The 24,515-nt window shown below is 39.7% G+C and overlaps 1 protein-coding gene, 1 long non-coding RNA gene and 1 pseudogene across 2 annotated transcripts; all 3 read left to right on the forward strand.

Annotated features, from left to right (window-relative positions):
* Positions 1-2,030: 2,030 nt before the first annotated feature.
* Positions 2,031-2,821, forward strand: LOC103560428 (mortality factor 4-like protein 1 pseudogene; annotated as a pseudogene).
* Positions 2,822-5,502: 2,681 nt separating this feature from the next.
* Positions 5,503-11,077, forward strand: KBTBD7 (kelch repeat and BTB domain containing 7). The gene has a single exon (XM_008534336.2). The coding sequence runs from the start codon at positions 6,675-6,677 to the stop codon at positions 8,712-8,714; it is 2,040 nt and encodes a 679-aa protein (XP_008532558.2). The 5' UTR covers positions 5,503-6,674; the 3' UTR covers positions 8,715-11,077.
* A 4,266-nt stretch (positions 11,078-15,343) lies between these two features.
* Positions 15,344-16,539, forward strand: LOC139076353 (uncharacterized). The gene is made up of 2 exons (XR_011527892.1): positions 15,344-15,479; positions 15,873-16,539. It is a non-coding gene; the product is annotated as an uncharacterized lncRNA (long non-coding RNA).
* The last annotated feature ends 7,976 nt before the right edge of the window (positions 16,540-24,515 follow it).

The raw sequence follows: 24,515 nt of genomic DNA on the forward strand, positions 1-24,515 counted from the left end.
ATTCATTTGATGATCAGTGTCATCATTCTACACATGCCAAGGAAGGGAAGGCTCTAAGAGGGAAAGAGGACAAAAGGGAAAAGCACTTCTTTAGCCAAAGGGAGGCACCTCCTTAATGCGTCCAGTAACCCTCCTACCACTGCCAAGGTCTTTGCCCTTCCTTCATCCTCCAGCTCTGGCTTTTCCTTACAGCACTCAATTTATTTGGAAGAAAAAGAAGTCGAAACAAATAGTGGAGCTATAAACCTACAGAAACCTCCAATGGTATATTTCTCAGACCTCTGTATGTGTACAGATTACTTGGAGATCTTGCCATAATGCAGATTTTGATTCAGTACGTCTGCAGCCTGTGATTCTGCACTTCCAACCAGCTCTCAGGTGATGGTGGATGCTGCTGACCCACAAACGACACGTAGAGTAGCAAGGACCTAGGACATCCGTTATTCAATTAATGAGTACTTTCAGTTGTTATACACTTTATTTCCATACAATGAGATTTGATTAAACTCATAATCCCTGCTTCATTCAGACAGACTTAGTCTCTCAAACTACAAAGATAAAATGGACATCTTTTAACTGTTAGCAGAAAAATGTTAGAAATGAACAGATAAGCCAAAGAGAAATCAGGGGTCTTGTAAAAAATCTGGAAAGCCAAAGTTTGTTGCTTCATATGCACAACACTTTTAGAATATCAAGGAATAACAAACTTTATTTAAAAAATAAACTTTGGAGTTTTTAAGTCGAATTTGAAATTGAGTCAAGGGACCCAGGATTAACAAACTTCTAGAGACAGTCAATAAAAAGTTTTTTAAATTATTTTAAAAAGCATATAACTGTCATGTTGGGGCAACTGTCAAGAGGAGGACATGTGTTGAGGGGTGAGGCTTCTGGGATGCTGGTAATACTATATTTCTTGACCTGAGTGAATGTTACACGAGTGTACTCATTTTGTGATAATTCATTGCATTTACAATTTTGATTTGTTCCCTTTTCTGTATGCAAGCTATACTTCAAAGTTTTTAAATAATGAATTAAAAAATTCTTTTTGTTTTTGTTTTTTGCTGGGAAAGATTCGCCCTGAGCTAACATCTGTTGTCAATCTTCCTCTCTCTCTTTTTTTTCTCCCCAAAATCGTAGTACATAGTTGTATATTCTAGTTGTAGGCCTTTCTGGTTATTCAATGTGAGCCACTGCCACAGTATGGCTACTGACAGATGAGTGATATAGGTCCTTGCCCCGAATGAGTAGGCCACCAAAGTGCAGCACACAGAACTTTAACCACTAGGCCATCAGAGCTGGCTCTAAAATTTTTTTAAAGTATATGACAGGTTTGAAACAAGTTAGCTGCCCCTAAAGTGGAACAGAAGTCACGCCCCAGGCAGCTCACTCACTAGGCACTCTCCAATTGAGCAAGAGTAGACCCATAAAAACTTTCATGGCAGCCAATGACTAAAAGCAGTGTGAGTCATTTTGGATGTAGAAATAAAGCGTGTTCGGGGCTGGCCCCGTGGCCAAGTGGTTAAGTTCACGCACTCCGCTTCTGCAGCCCAGGGTTTCGCCAGTTTGAATCCTGGGTGCAGACATGGCACTGCTCATCAAGCCATGCTGAGGCAGCATCCCACATGTCACAACTAGAAGGACCCACAACTAAAATACACAACTATGTACTGGGGGGCTTTGGGGAGAAAAAGGAAAAATAAAAAAAAAAATCTTTAAAAAAGAAAAAAAAAAAGAAAGGAGTGAACAGTTTGTAGACTCTGTTTAAAAATCAGAGTGAAAAACAATACTGATGGGGCCCAGGATGACAATCTGGCAGCCCCTGACTGCAAGCAGGACCTGAGTTAGGTGTGGTGGGGAGTAAGGGGCGGTACTCACATGGGGTGGGAAGAGGAGGCACTGGAGAATCACACACTGCACAGAAGACAAAATTCTGAGAAGGCGAACCGGTGCTCTGCTTTCGTGGGCTTCTTTATGAAACAAAGTGTGTCAAGATTGTGATAAAAGACAAACAAGTGAAATACCTTATACATTATAGTGGTTGGAATAAAAACTGGGATGAGTGTGTTCCAGAAAGCAGAGTACTCAAATACATGAAAACCAATCTGCAGAAACAGAGCTTCAAGAAACCAATCAGGAGAATATTCAGTGGGGAAGATGAGAGGGGCTGCCCCAGGAAAGAAGATATCTGATCTGCAAGAGAAAAATGTTGGAGTCACTCAGAAATGGAAATGGGGCAGTCCTAGTGAGACGCCTCGGCCTCCCCAGAAAGAAAGGGCCCAAGTGGACTGAGCTGTTGGAAACGCTCATGAACAGAGTTAAGTTAAACTTCAACTCCTAAAGATTCTTAAAGAACTAAAATGATGGTTTGTTGATGACTGAGGCTTAAATACCAGACAAAACCAGCTCTTTATCTTCCTGACAAGAAGAATGTGGATTCCATTGTAGAGGATTATGCAAATTACAAGAAATCTTGAGGAAACACAGATAATTAGGTAATAATAATGCTGTTAATGAAGTTATGTTGAGAATAAAAGTATACTGGCATGTAATGTTGGGCACTCAGCTACTCTACAAATTTGAAAGACCCAGTATGCTGAAATTCTCAAAGATTACCCCAAGGCATCTTTGTCCCAGGTGGAATAGAGCGCCAGCCACTTCTACTGAGATTTGGCGTGATGTTGGTCTATACTCCTCTAGATGAGACAAGTCCTATTTTATTTATGACTGAACTATCATCACAATTTCCTGGCAAAGAATTCTACAACTTTATTTAGTGCCAGCAGAAGTGGCTCCTCCTAAGAGGAGGTATAATTTAAAGTAAATTAAGTGCACAGATCTTAAGAGACACTTCACTGAATTTGGCAAGTGCATGCACCCATGTAATCACCAGCCCAATCAAGAAGAAAACATTTCCTTCACTCTTGAAAATTTCCTTGCGTTCCTTTCCAGTCAATTCAGCAATCTGCCAAACCCCTTTCTCCAACAGTGCCAGCCTCTATAATGATTTTTATTCAGCAAAGCTTATTTTCACTGTTCTGGAACTGCACATAAATGGTCGTACTACTGTACTCTTGTATATCTGGCTTCTTTTGTTCAACATAAAATTTTTGAAACATTTACAATATTGCATGTTCAAGAGTTGTTTCTTTTTTATTTCTGAGTAGTATTATACTGTATGAATATACCACAAATTTTTTCATTGTCCTATTGATACACATTTGGCTTGTTTCCAGTTTTTGGCTATTGTGAATAAAGCTACTATGAACATTCTTGTACAAGTCTTTTTGTGGACTGACGTTTTTTGTGGACAGACGTTTTAATTTCCTTTGGGAAAATGCCTAGGAGTGAAATTATTAGGCATCTAACATTCAAAGAGCGGCCAGCCCTGTGGTCGAGTGGTTAAAGCTCTGTGCACTGCCCTTTGGCGGCCCGGGGTTCGCGGGTTCAGATCGCAGGTGTGGACCTACTCCATTCATCAGCCATGCTGTGGAGACATCTCACATACAAAGTAGAGGAAGATTGGCACAGATGTTAGCTCAGGGCTAACCTTCCTCAAGCAAAAAAAGAGGAGGACTGGCAATGGATGTTAGCTGAGGGTGAATCTTCCTCACACACACACACACACACAAAACATTCAAAGAAACTACCAAATGTTTTTTAAGTGGATATACCAATTTATATTCCTATTATTAATATGTGAGGGTTCCAAAGGCTTCCTATTGTCATCAACATTTAGCATTCTAGATCTTAAAGTTTAGCCATTCTAGTGGGTGTGCAGTTTTCTCATTGCAAATTTAATTTGCATTCATCTCGTGATGAATGACATTGAGCAGCTTTTCATAGATTTATTGGCCATTGGGTGTATATATTATGATTATTCTTTTCCAGTCTATGTCTTGCCTTTTTATTTTGTTTCTACTCCTTTTTGAGTAGTACTGCTTTACAGCCAAAAGCTTGTGATCTTGTTGAAGTTCATTTTATCAATTTTCTTAAGGTTAGTGTTTCCTGTGTCCTAAAAAATATTTGCCTACTTCAAAGTCACAGAGATAATCTTCTATGTTTTCTTTTAGAAGCTTTATAGTTTCACTTTACATTTAATATTAAGATCTCTTTTGAATTAACTTTTGTTTAGGATATAAGGTAGGAGTCAAGGTTAATTTTTTTTCACATTGTGATCCTGTTGTTCAACACCATTTGTTGAAAAGAGTTTTCTTTTTCCATTGAATTGCATTGATACCAATGCTATGTTTCTAAATTTTAAAATTCAGTTCCTCAATTGCACTAGCCACATTTTAAGAACTCAAGAGCTACAGGTGACTTCTGGTGACCGTATCAGTCAGCACAGATACAAAATGTTTGCAACATTGAGAGAGCTCTGTGACCGCACTACTCTAGACCTTAGGGCACAGTGTATACTACATATTTTGAATTCTGTGAAGGGTAATCTAAGCCAAGTAACAAAGTAAGGGCAGATATAAGGAAACTAAAAATCAATCACTGAGCTTATATGAAACACCCAGAGTAGTCAAATTCAAAGAAACAGAAAGTAGAATGGTGGTTACCAGGGGTTTTGGGGCAGGGGAAAGGAGAGTTATTGTGAATGGGTACAACATTTCAGTTTTGCAAGATAAAAAGAGTTTTGGAGATGGATGATGGTGATGGTTGCAAAAAATGTGAACGTATTTAATCCCAAAGGAATATACACTTTAAAGTCATTAAAATGGTAACTTTTATGGTATATATATTTTACCAATATAAAACATTTTTTAAATTTCTTTTTCCCCAGCTGGTGTTTAGTTCAGGTGAGAAAGCAATTGCTATTACTAGTGACTTAATTCTCTGTGGTGTATGTGAGGGAGACCAACAGAGGTGCAGAGGAGACACAGGAGTCCAGAGCCCGACTTAGTTTAAGGTCTCTATCTTAGGGTTTTTACAATAGACGTCTTCAGCTAATAGGAAAAGAGAGAAAAACAATTTGACTGAGAGTTATTCTATTATCAGTTATCCACCTATTTGTGTAATATTAAAGATGTCATTCATTAAGTTATGGTAACCATGGCAAACTAGTAGCAGGAGCAGTCTGGTTTTTAAATAAAAGTTCTCTATTTTTTTACTTAATCTCTAAGCACTTGATTTTTTTTTTTTAAGATTTTATTTTTTCCTTTTTCTCCCCAACGCCCCCCGGTACATAGTTGTGTATTCTTCGTTGTGGGTTCTTCTAGTTGTGGCATGTGGGACGCTGCCTCAGCGTGGTCTGATGAGCAGTGCCATGCCCGCGCCCAGGATTCGAACCAACGAAACACTGGGCTGCCTGCAGCAGAGCGCGCGAACCTAACCACTCGGCCACGGGGCCAGCCCCTCTAAGCACTTGATTTTGACGATTTAACTAACAGACAATGTTGATCAATATCTATCAAAAACATTTATAAAACATAGATTGTACTATATTAATTCAAGAAACATCACGGCATGTATGAATACCAAGCTCTGAGGATCTTGTGTTTTTGTATGATACAAGGTTTATTTGTTTAAATATTTTCATTTAAAACTCTCATTAAAACACCTTAATAAAAACAATTTCAGAATCTTCAACTGATTTGTGGCAAGGAAGTGAAAGGTGCAACTTGAAAACACTCACATAAAGAGCTTATGAAAATAATCTTGCTCCCCAGGAAATGAAGTGTCCATCTGGTGAGAGGCCAACCCACCTATTTATAAGCCTGATTTGCATTTGACGCCATCTATAAACGCTGTTCTCTAGGACCTCATCTTTGTCAAAGACATCCTAATGAATCTATGGATATAGTTTAGTATTGAAAATATTGCAATACCCTTCAGAACCTTTCAAAGGAAGCAACATTAAGAGCTGGAGCTTTTCTTTGCAGAAATTGCTCATGGTTTCAAATTAGGAGGTGTCTCATTTTTCAGAAACTCCAAAAGAAAAGCTAGCAATGACTGAATATATTCTAGGTACGGCGTAAGTAATTAATTATTGTTCTAATCAACACATAATTATTAAAGCCTCCTACGTCCTGCTCAAATTATTCCAGCCTCACAAAATCCTATGAATACCATCATCTCCATTTTACAAAGAGGGAAAAGCTCTCAGAGAGAAGTCACACAATGAATGAATCCTAAAACGGGGCTTCTACTCTGGACTCCAAACCCGGTGCTCTAAATCATCAAATTGAAGAGCATTAACGCTTTTTAATCGTTAGCTAAAGCAGGCCGCCCCAAGAAGCCTCGCGATATTACTCAAACTACTACTCCCGACATGCAAAGCGGCTTCGGTCCGTCAGCCTATGCCCGTGAGTCTGGAGGGCACCGGCATGCCTCGAGGCGCGAAAGGCAAGCTGGGAGCCGTAGTTCTCCGGGGCGCCTACCGGTATTGCCAGCGCGGCAGTGGCGGCTCTCTCGGTTTCAGCTAGCGGATCTTGCGAGGGCGAGCTGAGGCGGAGAAAGGGCGCGGAACTGGAACAGGGTGAGTCAGGCACTGTCTACGCGATAAAGGGAAGCAGCACCGCGGCGAAGGGCGGAGTTGAGTAATTGCGGCCCCTGCTACCGTCTGTTCAGGCAGACCGCGATCTTAGCGCCAGCCAGAGGAGGGTGAGGAGGAGCCCAAGCCCGGTCCTTGCACCCGTTCTCGCCGTCGGCACCCCGCCGCCATCTCCACCATGCAGTCCCGGGAAGAAGCTCCGCGTTCTCGCCGCCTCGCCAGTCCCCGCGGTGGGAGGCGGCCCAAGAGGATTTCCAAGCCCTCGGTTTCGGCTTTTTTCACGGGCCCGGAGGAGCTGAAGGACGCAGCCCATTCTGCAGCCCTGCTGGCACAGCTCAAGTCCTTCTACGACGCGCGGCTGCTGTGTGATGTGACCATCGAGGTGGTGACACCTGGCAGCGGGCCTGGCACGGGCCGCCTTTTTTCCTGCAACCGCAACGTGCTGGCTGCCGCCTGTCCCTACTTCAAGAGCATGTTCACTGGCGGCATGTACGAGAGCCAGCAGGCGAGCATAACCATGCACGATGTGGATGCCGAGTCCTTCGAGGTCTTGGTCGACTACTGCTACACGGGCCGCGTTTCTCTCAGCGAGGCCAACGTGCAGCGCCTTTACGCGGCCTCCGACATGCTACAGCTGGAATATGTGCGGGAAGCCTGTGCTTCCTTCCTAGCCCGCCGCCTAGATCTGGCCAACTGCACCGCCATCCTCAAGTTTGCGGATGCCTTCGACCATCACAAGCTGCGGTCACAGGCCCAGTCCTTTATAGCTCACAACTTCAAGCAGCTCAGCCGGATGGGTTCGATTCGGGAGGAGAGTCTGGCAGATCTGACCTTGGCCCAGCTGCTGGCTGTCCTGCGCCTGGATAGTCTAGACATCGAAAGTGAGCGGACAGTGTGTCATGTGGCCGTACAGTGGTTGGAGGCGGCTCCCAAGGAGCGGGGTCCCAGTGCTGCAGAAGTGTTCAAGTGTGTCCGCTGGACACATTTCACTGATGAAGATCAAGATTACCTGAAAGGGCTGTTGACCAAACCCATTGTGAAGAAGTACTGTCTGGACCTTATTGAAGCGGCCCTGCAGATGCGATACGGTGACATGTTGTACAAGTCTCTGGTGCCAAAGCCAGAGAGCAGCAGCGGCTCTGTTGTGTCCACAGCAGAAAATCCACCCCAGAGGCTGGGCGTGTGTGCCAAGGAGATGGTGATCTTCTTTGGACATCCCCGAGATCCCTTTCTGTGCTATGACCCATACTCGGGGGACATTTACACAATGCCATCACCATTGACCAGCTTGGCTCACACTAAGACTGTCACCTCCTCAGCTGTCTGTGTCTCTCCAGACCATGACATCTATCTAGCTGCCCAGCCCAGGAAGGACCTCTGGGTGTATAAGCCAGCCCAGAATAGTTGGCAGCAACTTGCGGACCGCTTGCTCTGCCGTGAGGGCATGGATGTGGCATACCTCAATGGCTACATTTACATTTTGGGTGGGCGAGACCCTGTTACAGGAGTTAAATTGAAGGAAGTGGAATGCTACAGCGTTCAGAGGAACCAGTGGGCACTGGTGGCTCCGGTACCCCATTCCTTCTATTCCTTTGAACTAATAGTGGTTCAGAACTATCTTTATGCTGTGAACAGTAAACGCATGCTATGCTATGATCCTAGCCACAATATGTGGCTGAACTGTGCATCTCTTAAACGAAGCGACTTTCAGGAAGCCTGTGTGTTCAATGATGAGATCTATTGTATCTGTGACATCCCGGTCATGAAGGTCTATAACCCAGCCAGGGGAGAATGGAGGCGGATTAGTAACATTCCCTTGGACTCAGAGACCCATAACTACCAGATTGTCAATCACGGCCAAAAATTGCTCCTCATCACTTCTACCACCCCACAATGGAAAAAAAACCGGGTGACTGTGTATGAATATGATACTAGGGAAGACCAGTGGATTAATATAGGTACCATGTTAGGTCTTTTGCAGTTTGACTCTGGCTTTATTTGCCTCTGTGCTCGTGTTTATCCTTCCTGCCTTGAGCCGGGTCAGAGTTTCATCACTGAGGAAGATGATGCACGCAGTGAGTCTAGCACTGAATGGGACTTAGACGGATTCAGTGAGCTGGACTCTGAGTCAGGAAGTTCAAGTTCTTTTTCTGATGATGAAGTCTGGGTGCAGGTAGCCCCTCAGCGAAATGCACAGGATCAGCAGGGTTCTTTGTAAATATTTTGAAACACTAAGATATTTCTACTGCTATGGAATGTATCTTAAAAAGATATTCTCTCCTTTTTCTTGGAAAAAAAAAAAGGTGATTAGGACCGCAGATTTGGTTTAGAAAGGGTAATGTTTGAATTACTCACATAGTGTTACAAAATTTAAACAGTACACAAAATCAATCTGTATAATAATTTACTGTGCTAAAAGTCGAGATTGAAATATGCAAAAAGTGAGCTATATAATTGATTAGAATGGTTGGTGGTTTTTTTCATTGTTCAGGTATTCATTGCACCAGTGGAGTGTTTTGTTTTGATTCGTTACGCTAGTTTATATTTTGATTATCTAATTTAGTCTTCTGTTAACTTTTTAATTCTACTTAGTGCCACAAAGAATTTAACTTCTTAATTTTTATAATAGAAAATTGGACTAGAAATTGTTGGTACCATTTTGAAAGTTTATGTTTTCCTTCAAAATAACAAAAGTAGCGGATTCCCCAAATTTTAAATTAGTCAGTTTTTAATATTCTAAGTTCGTATAGTTTGTTAAAATTTGGTTTGGTTTTTTTTCCCTTTTGCAAAGAAAAAAATTGGACATGTATATATTAAGTTCATAAAATAGTGATTCATTTGGGTAACATGAAGAATGGTCTTAAGAGCTCTCAGAAAGTAAAAAAAAAAATCAGGATTCCACTGTTTTAAAAGAAATTTCACTTTTAATTTTGCAATATAAAATGTGTTTTTGCTAAATGTGACCATTTTTCTATCTTAACATCCAATTATTTAAACACCCTTCTAAACCAAACACACTAGGTAACTCCTTTGTAAGTTCCTATTTTTCATCTATACCTGATACATGCTTCGTTGAATCAGAGGAACAGTCCTTTTTTTCCCTGGACATATGATTGGGTAATGTAAATTTTTATCCATTGGTCATGCCTTGTCTTAAAAGTTTATATGCTTTCCTAAAGTATTTTGGCTGTATAGGTTTGGTGTTTGTCTTAGAGGATTCTTCAGCAGGAAGTGATTTATTCTTTACTGTTTTGTCAGGTAATATTGGTTTAGAAAATATGTATAAACTAAAAACAGTATTTTATTGAGATCCCTAGTTATTGTGTCCATCAAGTGCCACCAGAAAACTTTAAAACTTTAAGCTGTATATAAAACTGTTTTGTGTAGCATTGAAGTATTCTGTCAGATTTGTAAGTCACTGGAAATGATTATCAGCTTGAAGTTACTTTTGTATTAAAAGTGGACAGTTAAACAACAGTGGATGATGGCATTTGGGGCCAGTAGTGAAAGTATGTTTCCTCTAAAATATTTCCCTAAGCAGTGGCATACATGTTTTTTTATCACAGTATTTGTATTTGTATTGCTCTGTAGTTCTCTGTGAACCATGCTTGGGTCTTTTTTGGATTGTTTTGTTTTGTTTTGTTTGTATCACCATAGTGTAAGGGAAAGTCCAGAAATAGAGACTAAATCACACAAAATTGACATTGTTAAATACAAGAACATATAGGTGCTTACCTTCTGAGGGTCTGTTAATACATATGGTTGTCACGATCCATATACATGAAAAATGGTGTACGTATACAGATGCTTATGGTCTGTATGTTTTCCTGTACCCACTTGGAATTATCTTCTTGAAATCTTTGTTCAGTAACATGCTAATTCCTCTTCCATGTTTATTCTGTAGTGACCAAATGCTGACATTTCTTACACCCTGGCAGAGTACTTAGGAGTGTGCTTCTGGATGGGGAACCGAATTTTGAATGAGAAAAGAGAGAGGAAGAGAGAAAAAGATTTTAAAAAGCCAAACACACAAAGTTTTCTTAGCCATTTTGATTGGCCACTTGAAGAGTCCACAAGACTTTCCTGTTTAACGTTATTTCTGGTGAAATAAGATTCTTGCCCTAGCATATGTGTTCCTTCAAATAGCAGACATGCTGTAGTGGGCAAAGGCTAACTTGTCCCATTTGATATCAGGGACATTTTAGGCACTGCTCTTAACATAGAAAGCTGTTTCTTAATAGTGTTGTTTTTTGGCCAACTTTTCTTTACCAGTAACTTCTTGTTGATAGCTTTTTCTTTTGTAAGGTTGAAATAGGACAGTGCTTATCTTGACCAGATTATCCATTGGCAGAATTAAGATATGCAACCAATTGATAATAGACGAATTCTCTTATTTGCTCTTCTCAACCTTAAAGTTAGGTACAAGCTAATTAATAGTCATATCTTGGGTTACAAAAAGGTTTTCTTGGGAAGTTTTGGTTTCATGAATATTTGTCAATTAGGGAATAGGTGTTAACCATTATTTTATAGATAAATGTTTTGTACATGGTTAGTTACAAATAAAACTGGCAGTAGAACCCAGGCCTTCTGACCTCTTAATTTAGTGTTTCTGCTAAATGTATAAAAGCCTTGTTTATCCAGTGAGTGACACAACCAGCAGTGTTGAAACCCCTTCTTGACAGGAAAGTACCTTTGTCACAGTTTTACAATTAATTGGCACATCATTTAGCAAATGCTCAGTACAATGTTGATTACAGGACTACTATTTTTAAGGTTTAGAACCATCTTATTTTTTGTATCTGTGTGCCTGTAGTCTGGAAAGCTCAGAGAACCCAAATTATTTCAAATACTTTTAAAATTCAAAGAATAAGTAGCATTGGTGTTTTTAAAAGAATAAAATAAAAGACTAATTTAGCAAATGATTTGTTTAATTTGCATTTAGAATTAAATTTAAGTTCTAGTTCCCTTCGAGCTCCTCTAGTTGAGCAGTGTTTTTTCTGTTTTGTACCTGGCTCTTAGTGAGAATCTGATGAAAGCTTTTGACCCATTCCCCAGAAAAATGTACATGCTCCTGTTTTCACAATTTCAAGGGTATTATGACACTTTTGAAGTTCATCCACACATCTTGGGTAAGAACACTTGTGACAGAGTCCCAAGAATACTTCTACAAAAAGGAGCTGACATTGCTGAAATTCAAATTTTTTTGTGATGAGTAACACAAAAATGAGTAAATGTAAGTGATTTAAAGAAATGAATCAAATGAGCTAATGTATATGAAAGTTTTTCAACTTGAAGTGTTGTACATATATGTGATATGAGTATTGTCTAGGAAGGCTGTGTATATATTAGAATTTAAAGCAAAATTTGGTTCCTGATGTTTCAAACTGCCGCCACCATAGCTGTTTATTAGACATGTATCTAAGTAGCAAGAGTTCTTCTTCTCATAAAGAGCAGGTAAACAGGAGGTTGGAAACAGGCATCTACCCATAAAGAATCTATTTAAAATTTAATAAAAAAAATAATCAATTTGCTACTCACTGCTCATTAAACTAGGAACCAGTGCTTTGCCTGATGTCATTTTTACCAATTTGTACTGAAATGAGGAAAAAATATAAAATGTGATGTAAACTAAAGTTATTTCATTTGTTTTAATGTTCATACATTGGAAATATAAAAAGTTTGCAGCTCTAGGTCAGTCCCTAAACTTTAAAAAGTTTACTTGTCTTTGAAATCCTAAAGTGTGATAACCAGAATGTAGACAGTGACGTGCTTTAGATTTGAACTCTTGGAATCGTTTTATGTTGGGTGCTTCTTAGCTGTTTTATGTTGCCTCTATCCTCATCAGATCTCTCCCATGTGTTCCTAAAAACTTCAGCACCTTCTCATCATTACAACTAACTTTAGAATAATATTCATTATAGCAAATATGAAAGTATTAGGAGACAAAATTATTTATAGAAAATATGACTAGCAATCCTAAAAGAATTAATTGATAAGCTGTTTTTAGAACCATCAAGATGGTTAAATATATACAAACCAGCTGTTTTTTTAATTGAAGAATAAAAAAAATATTCACAGAAAATGCCAAGTCTTAGAATAACCAGATAGACAATAGGTTTGGTGCCCTCTCCTTGACTCTGGGCCATTTTGTGACCTGGATCTATTCCATCAGCTCCTGTTCCTCAGTTCTTTAACCTTGTGGACTAAACATGTTCCAAGACACTGGGAGTACAGGGACAGGCATTGTTGCATAGCATTCTATCCATTTTTGACACGTGTTTTCTCAGAAACCATCCTAGTCTGTGGGCATTACCTCTTTTCAGTGGAATCAACCTTTTATATTCTCACCTCCAAGGCAATTTTAGCTGCTTGGGACAACCATATCTTAATCAGGAATATGGGGGTCAAACTGTTCCTTAATTCTGGGGAAACTAGCAAATCGCTAGCAAAATCTAGCAAATGGCTCTCACTTCGAGGCACAGCATGATCCAGAATCTCGATGTCCTTATGGCTTTCTTTGTGCAGAGAAGATATCACAGGGCAATGGTTTCCTCTCACTTTATATGCTAGTTAGGGTCTAGGTGTGGTTGTATATACAGAGACCCTATAGTTTTTTTAATAAGAGAAGTTTCTTATATATAAATCCAATCTGTTATGTTGGCCCTGATCTTTTGTCATTTTCTGTGGGGGAGAACCTAAGCATAGCACTACATCCAGCTGCGAGGTTGACTGGGAAACATTGTCATTAGATGGGTAGCTATGTGTCCAGCTAAATCTCAGGGGATTCTATTACTAAATAGATTAGTAAGCTAATATATTTTAATATAGACACATCCAGGACTCCTGTATTCAAACGCAAACAATTCACAACACCATGCAGGCTTCATTGCTATGATGGTCATTTCAAATCTCCCCAATCCTCCTTCCATAAATAATTCACAGCCAAAAGTTAAATTCCATGTAATGCTGAACAATGATTTTTCACAAAAAAATGCACCTCCACGTGCCTTTAACACACACACACAGGAACACTTGTCGCATCCTTGCCATTAAGTCCTATCTCAGTCCAAGTTTTCCTAGCAATGGCAGAAATTAAGCCTTCGGAGTGTCAGGGTTCTCTCCCTAAATGCTTAAACTCTTTTCCAATCCCCTCTTCTCCTCTGGGAACCTACCAGCTTAGCCCTCTCACTCATCCCACACCCCAACAGCTCTCGCTATTACTATGAGGAAAAGGAGGAGAATGAACTGGGGCAATTGGCAGTCTCTGTCACAGTTGACTAAATGGATATGCTGTCATTCAATGAGTTGGAGAATATAGGAGTCAGATCAGATTTGGAGACACTAGTAGATGCATGTGGTGTCCCACATCACACGCTTGGCCAACTTGTGACTTCAGCTGCATCTATGGTGGACACCCCTAGACCATGGTAACAGGCCACTTTGTTTTTCTGCCTCAGGACTTTCTCTGAAGGATCATTCTCTTGGGCAATGCTCCAGCAACCACAGCACAGGAGTTCAAGGGGAAGTTAGTGCCCCCAAAGCAGTCCTTAAGCAATGGAGGATGGGAATTGGTAGGTACCTGCCTCAGCATCCCAACTTTAAGGAAGGGGCAATTCTACAATGCATCCTATATGGATCCTCAAAGGGTCCCCTGCTGGATTGAACCCCAGTCTTCCCACGACAGTAATCATCTCAGTAACACATCTTCCCTGTGTCATTTGCAGGGTATGGCCAACCAAGTCACATTACAGAAATTTGATTTGGCAGTTAGAAGGTCATTGGTGATATTTTGCAAAGAAGTTTCAATCTGAACATAGCTTAGGGGCAGAAGCCTGGTAAGAGTAGATTAGAATGAGTGAGATGAAGCTTTAGTTAGCCACATGCTACATGCGGCTCTAAAAAAAAACAGTCAAATTCAAGCCTCACAGCCCTTCTTGTAACATGACAACAAAAATAGTTTATGTTGGGGCCAGTTCAGTGGCTTAGCAGTTAAATTCACACACTGCTTTGGAGACCTGGGGTTCGCCGTTTGGGTCTTGGGTGCGGTCCCACACACTGCTTATCAAGCCATGCTGTGGCGGCATCCCACATATAAAATAGAGGAAGATATGCACAGATGTTAACTCAGGGCCAAGCTTCCTCAGCAAAAAGATGAGTGATGGTGGATATTAGCTCAGGGCTAAGCTTCCTCAAAAAAAAATTTATGTTTTTTTTTTTAAAGATTTTATTTTTTCCCTTTTTCTCCCCAAAGCCCCCTGGCACATAGTTGTATATTCTTCATCGTGGGTCCTTCTAGTTGTGGCATGTGGGATGCCGCCTCAGCATGGTTTGATGCTGTGCCATGTCCATGCCCAGGATTCGAACCAATGAAACACTGGGCCGCCTGCAGCGGAGCATGCAAACTTAACCACTCGGCCACGGGGCCAGCCCCCAAAATTTATGTTTTTATAAAAATAATGTTGCCGGAAATGTTGAACCTGAATCTCATTAAGCCATTAGAACAAAATTCCAGTTTACAGGAAAGACCGCAGACAGAAGGACAAATTAAAAACACCATGAAGAAACAATCAGCCAAATCCAGAATGTGGGACATCCAACAGGACAGCTGACACAACGTCAGCAGTAATTTATCTTCCTTCACATGGTAAGATGTGACAAAGTGGAAACAGAAAGCGTGGGCTATTCTTTGGAAGGGAACGGGCAGTACTTAGGGAGGAAGAGAATACCTGGATTGTGGTGTTGGTTGCTGTGAGTCTTAAACACTTTACTAGGCTCAGCCAAAAAGCTGTTAGAGAGAAGAAACCCAGAAGAAGAAAGGGAGGGTCATATCGATGGAGATGAGTCTCTAGGTGTGGCTTTCGACTTCAGGTAGGCTATGCCTCTAACCTTAATTCTTTCTTCCAACTAGGATGAAAGGTTTTCTGCTGAAGGAAAAGGAGCAGCAGGGGCAGGGTGCTTGAGGAGAGGGCGGACCTACGAACTGGTAAGCTTTGTGAGAGCGGGAGGGATGGGGCTGCTTTGTCTTTGTGTCCCTCCTAACACCAATCAGAGTGCCTTGAACAGACCTGAAAAAACGTTTCAGACTGGAAGTGTTACTGTAAAATAGAACTGTGTGTATCCTGGATCTTAACAATCTGAGATACATCACTAAAATTTCTATTTTTTAAATAATCCTTAAATGGCTTGAATTTCGATATATTCTTCTTGATCACTACATGATTCTTGATTTTTTTTTTTTTTTTGGTTAGACTCATAGAATATTAGAGAGCAATTTTCTTATTTAAACCCAAAGAACTTTAAATAAGATACCAAGGGTCATGCTGCTAGTTATTAATAAAACTGAAATTAGAACTGTGTTTCCTGTCTCTTCACTCAGGGCGCTTTCTGGTACACCCTCTTGCCTCCTGAATAGCACTATGATGAAATCTACACCATTTTTTCGATGCATACATCGTCTCAAACTTAGGACTTGGAAAGTAAAACCACTCTTGTTCTGCTCGAGATTTGTTTGGTCCTCCAATCTAGTTCTGATGCGCTTTAGGACCCTGAGTCTGGAATTGCTAAGACTGACTTACTAAGTAAGCACGCACCCCTCACTAAGAACTCTGAAGAAAGAGGGGCCTGGACTTGAAGCAAAGGCATCTTACACAGTTGAGAAAGGAAATTGAAAAATTTTTAGTTAAAAAAAAAAAACTCAAGAAAACCTCCAGTGATCATATTTGTTTTATATATTAAAACATATAGCATTATTTTTAGTAGTACATTATTCTTGTATTTTTAGTCTTATATTTGGTATTTATACTATTTGTATTTTTGATATTGTATTTTGCCTATTTCAGTTCAGATACAATAATCTCAATCAGAGCATTGAGCTAATTCAATAAATATCAAACGGTTCTTATATTTAAATTTACAGTTATGGTATTAAATGTATCAAGGTAATAATAAGATGTACTTTCTCAAATACTACCTCTGTTTTGTGTACTCATGGAATATGAGTTAATGAATGTTTGAGGAACAATAAAATAATCTCTAAATTTGAATCATTTTGAATAGTATTGTAGTACTAATTTCAAGATACGATCAGGGGGCTGGCATGGTGGTGCAGCGGTTAAGTGCACACGTTCCCCTTTGGCAACCCAGGGTTTTCCGGTTCAGATCCCAGGTGTGGACATGGCACCGCGTGGCAAGCCATGCTGTGGTAGGTGTCGCACATACAAAGTAGAGGAAGATGGGCACGGATGTTAGCTCAGGGCCAGTCTTCCTCAGCAAAAAAGAGGAGGATTGGCAGCAGATGTTAGCTCAGGGGTAATCTTCCTAAAAAAAAAAAAAAGAAAGAAAGATATGATTATGTCACATTTTATTTCAAAATGCAATCTAAATTAATCAGACTTGTGCACATTTATTGCCATGAAGTTTTGAATTATAGCTGGAATCAGCCTTAAAGTTGCTATATAATATATAGGGGCCAGCCCCATGGCCGAGTGGTTAAGTTTGTGCACTCCACTTGGGCGGTCCAGGGTTTTGTTGGTTCAGATCCTGGTCGCAGACGTGGCACCTCTCGTCAGGCCACGCTGAGGCGGCATCCCACACGCCACAGCTAGAAGGACCCACAACTAAAAATACACAACTGTATACCAGGGGGCTTTGGGGAGAAAAAGGAAAAAATAAAATCTTAAAAATAAAGTTACCATATAATATAATACTTGAGGTCTCTGCATGTAAAAGATTCTTGATATAGTTAGTTCCTGATTTTCTAGGAACTCAGGTCCTTACTTTTTCCCGTGTTGGCATCTACTGGCTCTGTTTGTTAATGTTCAAGAGAAGTAAAAGAATGGGGACCTGGAACCAACCGACTGTAGTGCTTGTCAAGAGACTCAGAAGGTTTGGAGAAAGGCGAGGCACAGCCTAGTGTAAGATCTTTGTAACCTAGGAGTCTCATTCATTTTTCTGCATGCGGTTATCCAGTTTCCCAGCACCACTTGTTGAAGAGACTATCCTTTCCTCACTAAGTGTTCTTGGCTCTCTTGTCAAATATTAGTTGACTGCATAAGGGGGGGTTTATTTCTGGGTTCTTTATTATGTTCCATTGACCTATGTGTCTATTTTTATGCCAGTACCATACTGTTTTAATTACTATAGCTTTGTAGTATAGTTTGAAATCAGGAACTGTGCTCACAAAAATTAACTAAAAAGGGATTAAAGACCTAAACATAAGATCAGATACCATAAAATTTCTAGAAGAAAACGTAGGGGAGAAGCTGCTTAACATTGGTCTTGGCAATGACATTTTTGGGTATAATACCAAAAGCACAAGCAACAAAATCAAAATCAACAAGTGGAACTACGTTAAACTAAAAAGCTTCTGCACAGAAAAAGAAACAATTAACAAAGTGAATAGCCAACCTACAAAATGGGAGAAAATGTTTGCAAACCATATATTGGATAAGGCATTAACATCCAAAATATTTAAAGAACTCATACAACTCAATAACAAAACATGAGTAATTCAATTTAAAAATAGGCAGAGGGATGAGGCTAGCCCTGTGGCCGAGTGGTTAAGTTCACGCGCTCTGCTGCAGGTGGCCCAGTGTTTCATTGGTTCGAATCCTGGGCACGGACATGGCACTGCTCACTGAGCCACGCTGAGGCGGCATCCCACATGCCACAACTAGAAGGACCCACAACTAAGAATACACAACTATGTACTGGGGGCGTTTGGGGAGAAAAAGGAAAAAAATAAAATCTTTAAAAAAAAAAATAGGCAGAGGGAGGCTGGCCCTATGAGGTACTGGTTAAGTTCGGCATACTCTGCTTCAGTGGCCCAGGTTCACAGGTTAGGATCCCAGACGTGGACCTACACCACTCATCAGCCATGCTGTGGTGGCTACCCACACATAAAGTGAAGGAATATTGGCACAGATGTTAGCTCAGGGCTAATCTTACTAAGAAAAAAAAAAAAAAGGGCCAGAGTACTGAATAGACATTTTTCCAAAGAAAACATCCAAATGGCCAGAGGTACATGAAAAATGCTCAACATCACTAATCATGGAAATGCAAATCAAAACCACAATGAGATATCACCTCACAACTGTTAGAATGGCTATCATCAAGAAGATAAGAGATAACAAGTGTTGATGAGGATATGGAGAAAAGGGAAGCCTTGTACGCTGTTTTTGGGAATGTAAATTGATTCAGCCACTATGGGAAACAGCATGAAGGGTCCTCAAAAAGGTAAAAATAGAACTACCATATGATCCAGCAATCCCACTTCTGGGTATATATCCAAAAGGAATGAAAACAGGATATTGAAAAAATATCTGTAGTCCCATGTTTATTGCAGCATTATTCACAATAGCCAAGATACTGAAACAACCGAAGTGTCCATCAATGGGAGAATGGATAAAGAAGATGTGGTATATATATACAATGGAGAATTATTCAGCCATGAGAAAGAAGGAAATCCTGCCATTTGTGACAATATGGATGGATCTTGAGAGCATTATGCTAAATGAGATAAGTCCCAGACTGATAAATACTGTATGGTATCACTTATGTGTGGAATCTAAAAAAGCTGAAATGGGGCCGTCCCTGTGGTCAAGAGGTTAACTTCACGCGCTCCACTTCGGCGGCCCAGGGTTTCACCGGTTCAGATCCTGGGTGTGGACATGGCACCGCTCATTAGGCCATGTTGAGGTGGCATCCCACATGCCACAACTAGAAGGACTCACAACTAAATAAAATATACAACTATATACTGGGGGGATTGAGGGAGAAAAAACAGAAAAAAAAAAAAAGATTGGCCACGTTGTTAGCTCAGGTGCCAATCTTAAAAGAAAAAAAGCTGAAATGGTAGAAACAGAGTAGAATGGTGGCCACTAGGGCCAGGGAGTGGGGCAACTGGGGACATGTTCTTAAAGGATATGAAGTTACAACTAGAAGATAAATAAATTCTGGAGACCTAATGCACAGCATAGTGATTATAGTCAACAATACTGTATTATCAACTTCAATCTTAAATGTTCTCACCACAAAAGAAATGATAATTATGTAAGGGTATTAGCTAATGTTATGGTGGTAATCCTATTGCAGTATGTAAATGTATCAACACTCATTTAATAATGTCATTTTTAAGAACTATCACAAAGTATTTCATAGACTCTTTGTAGAGACTTACAGTTTTGGTTAAACATACTAAATTTGGTCAGAACTGGGAGCAGGCATTCTTAAGGGCCAGTATTTGTCTTCATTTTCCGTGTGACCTTTCTATACCAAGTCAACTTCCCTTCTTCAAATAAAATAAGAATAATTTTAAAAATAATAATAAATAAAATAAGATCTGTGGAATCTAGGCTTCCATGGGTTTCACTTACCCACATCCTTTTATAACTGAGGTAACCATTGGCCTCTTTTTGATGAATATGTACTAATAATATCTCTAAAATAAGAATTCCTCTAAACATGTAATTCCTCTAAATTTGTCTAAGTATGTAAATTCCTCAAATCTTATAGTAGAGAAAACATTTTAAAACAATCAACATACAGGGGCTGGCCCCGTGGCCGAGTGGTTAAGTTTGCGCGCTCTGCTGCAGGCGGCCCAGTTTTTCGTTGGTTCGAATCCTGGGTGAGGACATGGCACTGCTCATCAGACCACGCTGAGGCAGTGTCCCACATGCCACAACTAGAGGGACCCACACTGAAGAATATACAACTATGTACCGGGGGGCTTTGGGGAGAAAAAGGAAAAAATAAAATCTTAAAAAAAAAAACCAAAAAACAATCAACATACATTGCATCCATTTTTCCTTGAATGTATGATAAAATTAAGTTAAATTCTTTGGAATAGCATCCTGGGGGCACATTTTATGAACAGTGCCTTGAAATGTTTTTCAGACTAGATGAGATTTTGGACCCCAGAATATCCAATTTTTATTTTATTTATATGAAGGATAAGAAATATCCAGGATTTCATTTTAACTAAGTTCCAGCATGTTTCAGAGCACCTTGATGAAGCTTTGTCTTGTTCGTCTTTTTTTTTTCTTCTTCTTCTCCTCCTCAAAGCCACCCAGTACATAGCTGTATATTCTAGCTGTAGGTCCTTCTGGTTCTGCTATGTGGGACGCCGCCTCAGCATGGCTCCAGGAGCAGTGCCATGTCCACGCCCAGGATCCAAACCAGTGAAACCCTGGGCTGACAAAATGGAGCACGCAAACATAACCACTCGGCTGGGGGCCAGCCCCTCTTGTATATTTTTTGAAACACCCATGATTCTGCAATTCCATTTTTAAAAAATAACAAAAGTTGCCTCACTTATATGAAATTTCATGTTTCCAGAAGGGGCGCTTCACAAAGATTAGGCTACATACCAACATTCCAGCATTTTCTGTGCCTGAATCATTTTTGCAGTGCAGGGTGAATGTAATCTACTTATCTGCCCCTCAATTAAAGCCCAGCTCATATGCCATAATAATTTACTCAAAACTTAGTTGCTTGCCCAGTTCTTGTGCCAACTTCACGTTAATCAGGGTATCCCTGTATATCCAAGCTAGACATATGGTATCATTTTGTGATTTTGTGAAAACCTCAGAATAGCTACCAGAGAATATTTTGAATGATTGCTTCTGTCAACTATGTGATATAATTTTCATCCTTAAAATTTCCATTCTGATCAACCATACTCTTTTTAAAAAAAAGAAATTTAATTTTGAGGTTCGTGTACATTCACATGTAGTTGTAAGTAATAATAGGGAGAGATCTCATAAACTCTTCACTGACTGTCCCCCAGTGGTAACATTTTGCTTGATTATAAAACAATATCACAACCAAGAAATTGACAGATTGCAAATCATTGACATTCATGCATTACCACTTTCACATACACTTATTTGTGTGTGTGTGTTTAATTCTGTGATATTAGAACACCAGTACAATCAAGATACCAAAAAGTTCTATTGCAAATATCCTTTGTGCTCTGCTTTTATAACCACAACCTTTTCCCTCCTCACTTCTCTAACCCTTGTTAGCCCCTAGTCTGTAATCCAACTGTGTAATTTTTCCAAAGAATGTTACGTAAGTAGAATCATACAGTATGTAACCTTTTGAGATCTTTTTGTTTTTCACTCAGCATAGTCTCTTGAAATTTACCCAGGCTATCTCGTGTATCAATACTTCACTTCCGGATGTAGACATTCTGAACGGTGCAGTAGCAACCCCCCAGAAATCTGCTCCTCCATAAAAGCAATGAGAACACTAGAAAAACTCTCAAAATAAACTTATGAGAACTCTGGAAATTAACTAAAGGCCTGCAACATTCCAAAAAGTGCTTATTCAAGAAAAACAGCTGAATCTCAGTGAGAACAGTAAGCCCTGTGGTGTTTTAAGATGCCCTCCTCCCAGCACTCTCTCCCCAGCTCCATGGGAGCCTTGAAATTCAACAGCTTCGCAACTACAATCGCTGTGAAAAACAGCAGTTTAGCAGCCACTGGAGGGGGCGGAATGGATTTGGAGCTCCCTGAAAGCCATATCCCCAGATAATTGTCACTAGTTAACCCATCTGATAGCTCACTGAAAAGCTCCATTATCAGGACTTCTCTTTATATGACCCATTTCAGAGTAAACAACTTGACATACAGGGCATTTGCCAAAAAAAAAGAATAAAGAAAAAAAAGAAAAAAATCAGTGGCACAAAAGAAAAAATAGGTAAATTGGACTTAAAATTAACCTTTTGTGCTTTATATGATGCTATCAATAAAATGAAAAGACAACTCATGCAAAGGAAGAAAATATTGGCAAATTATATAGCTGATAAGGGTCTTGTGTCTAAAATATGTAAAGAACTCATACAATTCAATGAGAAAAATATAAATAACCCAATTGAAAATGGAGAAAGGATTTGTACCAGACATTTCGCCAAAGCAAATATATACGAGGCCAACGAGCACATGGAAAGATGGTCAATATCAATAGTCATTAGGGAAATGCAAATTGAAACCACAGTGAGATACCACTTCACACCCACTTGGATTGCTGTAATAAAAAATAAAACAGACAACAACAACAACACAGAAAGTAACACATGTTGGCAAGGATATCGGAAAACTGCAACCCTCTCAGAAAACGGTTTGCAGTTCCTCAAAAAGTTAAACATAGAATTACTATATGACCCAATAATTCCACTCCTAGGTATATACGCAAGAGAACTGAACACATATGTCCAGGAAAAAATGGTGCACAAATGTTCACAGCAGCATTATTCATAACGGACAAAAGGGGGGAAAAAACTAAATGCTCATCAACTGATAAATGGATGAAAAAAATATCAGTATCAATGCATGGAATATTATTTGGCCATAAATAGGAATAGAGTTCTGATACGTGCTGCAACATGGCTGAACCTTGAAAACATTAAGTGAAAGAAGCCAGACACAGAAGGGCATATATATTATGATTGCATATGTGTGAAATATGCAGAATAGGCAAATCTTTAGAGACAGAAAGTAGATTAGTGGTTACCTGGTACTGGGGGGCTGGGCATGGGCCTATGGAGGGTTAGGAGGAAATGGATACTGCCTGCTAATAGGTATGGAGTTTCCTTTGGGGGCAAGAAAATGTTTTGGAATTAGTGGTGATTGTTATACAACTATTTTTATATTGTGACTGTAGTAAAAAAAACAAGTGAATTGTAAACTTTGAAAAAATGAACTTTATGGTATGTGAACTGATAGATCAACAAACCTGTCATTTTTTTAAATTTTATTTTTGTTTTGTTTTTTGAGGAAGATTAGCCCTGAGCTCTTTTTGCTGAGGAAGACTGGCCCTGAGCTAACATCCATGCCCATCTTCCTCTACTTTATATGTGGGATGCCTACTACAGCATGGCGTGCCAAGCAGTGCCATGTCTGCACCCGGGATCTGAACCTGTGAACTCTGGGCCACTGAGAAGCAGAACGTGCGAACTTAACCACTGCACCACTGGGCCAGCCGCTGTTATTTTTTTAAATAGTTCATTTCCTTTATATTGCTGGATAGTATTCATAGAATGTATGTACCACAGTTTGTTTAACCATTCACCCACTGAAGGACATTTAGATTTGTTTCCAGTTTTTGGCTATTATGAATAAAATAATGATTGCTTGACATGAAATAATACCCACTTTTAAAATACATAAAAAACTCTTATTTTCGTGTTGAATCCATGCAGTTTGAGGGGAATTTGAGCCAGAATGATAGCAATAATAATGCTTTAATTAGCATTTGTGTTTCTTAAATTATTTTTATTAATAAAGACTGTAAGACTCCCTTCTTTATTCTTTCATTTTACTAAAGCTTATGTACCCTTAAAGTCAAGATCTATGATATATCCATGTTCTATGCTGGACTAGCCGTTCTCTGCTTTGTCCAGGATCAGGGCCCATTGTTTTATTTCCTGTAGGGCCTTTCTCACAAGCTGGAATTATTTAGTGTATGGATTTATTTAGTCTTTATTCTCTGTCTCCTCCACTAGAATGTACACTCCATCATATGAGGGACCATGTCCATCTTTTTCATCAGTTCCTAGCATAGTGCCAGGCATGGAGTCGGTGCTTCTGAAAGGAGACATAAATGAATGTGCTTGGTTCCTGTCTGTGTTTATATGACGGACACCTGCATTTATAGATCTGCATTTATGGTGAGTTATCTATCTTTGAGGGAGAGCTATTATCACACCATTTTTTCTGGTTGTTATAGCAACCCACTGGCCTTCAGAGCTACAAGTTAATTCTGATGCATTTATTTTCCCAGAAGACCAAACAGTATTTTCAATTATGAGATAATGATGCTATTATAAATCACATTTCTCACACTATAAAGGGGTATTGGGAGGTTTTCTCGTTATCTTTTATGAAGATGGCAGAGAATTAGAAAGGAAACAAATCTGTTCAAACCAATAAATGCTAGGAAAAATGAAACAAAACAATATGACACACATCTCCACTTCCAACCCTTTCATATTTCCTCCAAATTCTCCACCTTTCCACAA

This window comes from Equus przewalskii, chromosome 16 (assembly GCF_037783145.1).
Source record: "Equus przewalskii isolate Varuska chromosome 16, EquPr2, whole genome shotgun sequence".
Lineage (NCBI taxonomy): Eukaryota > Metazoa > Chordata > Mammalia > Perissodactyla > Equidae > Equus > Equus przewalskii.

Excerpts from the sequence above, each read along its gene's own strand:
- KBTBD7 (XM_008534336.2), top strand. The coding sequence starts at position 6,675 with ATGCAGTCCCGGGAAGAAGCTCCGCGTTCTCGCCGCCTCGCCAGTCCC.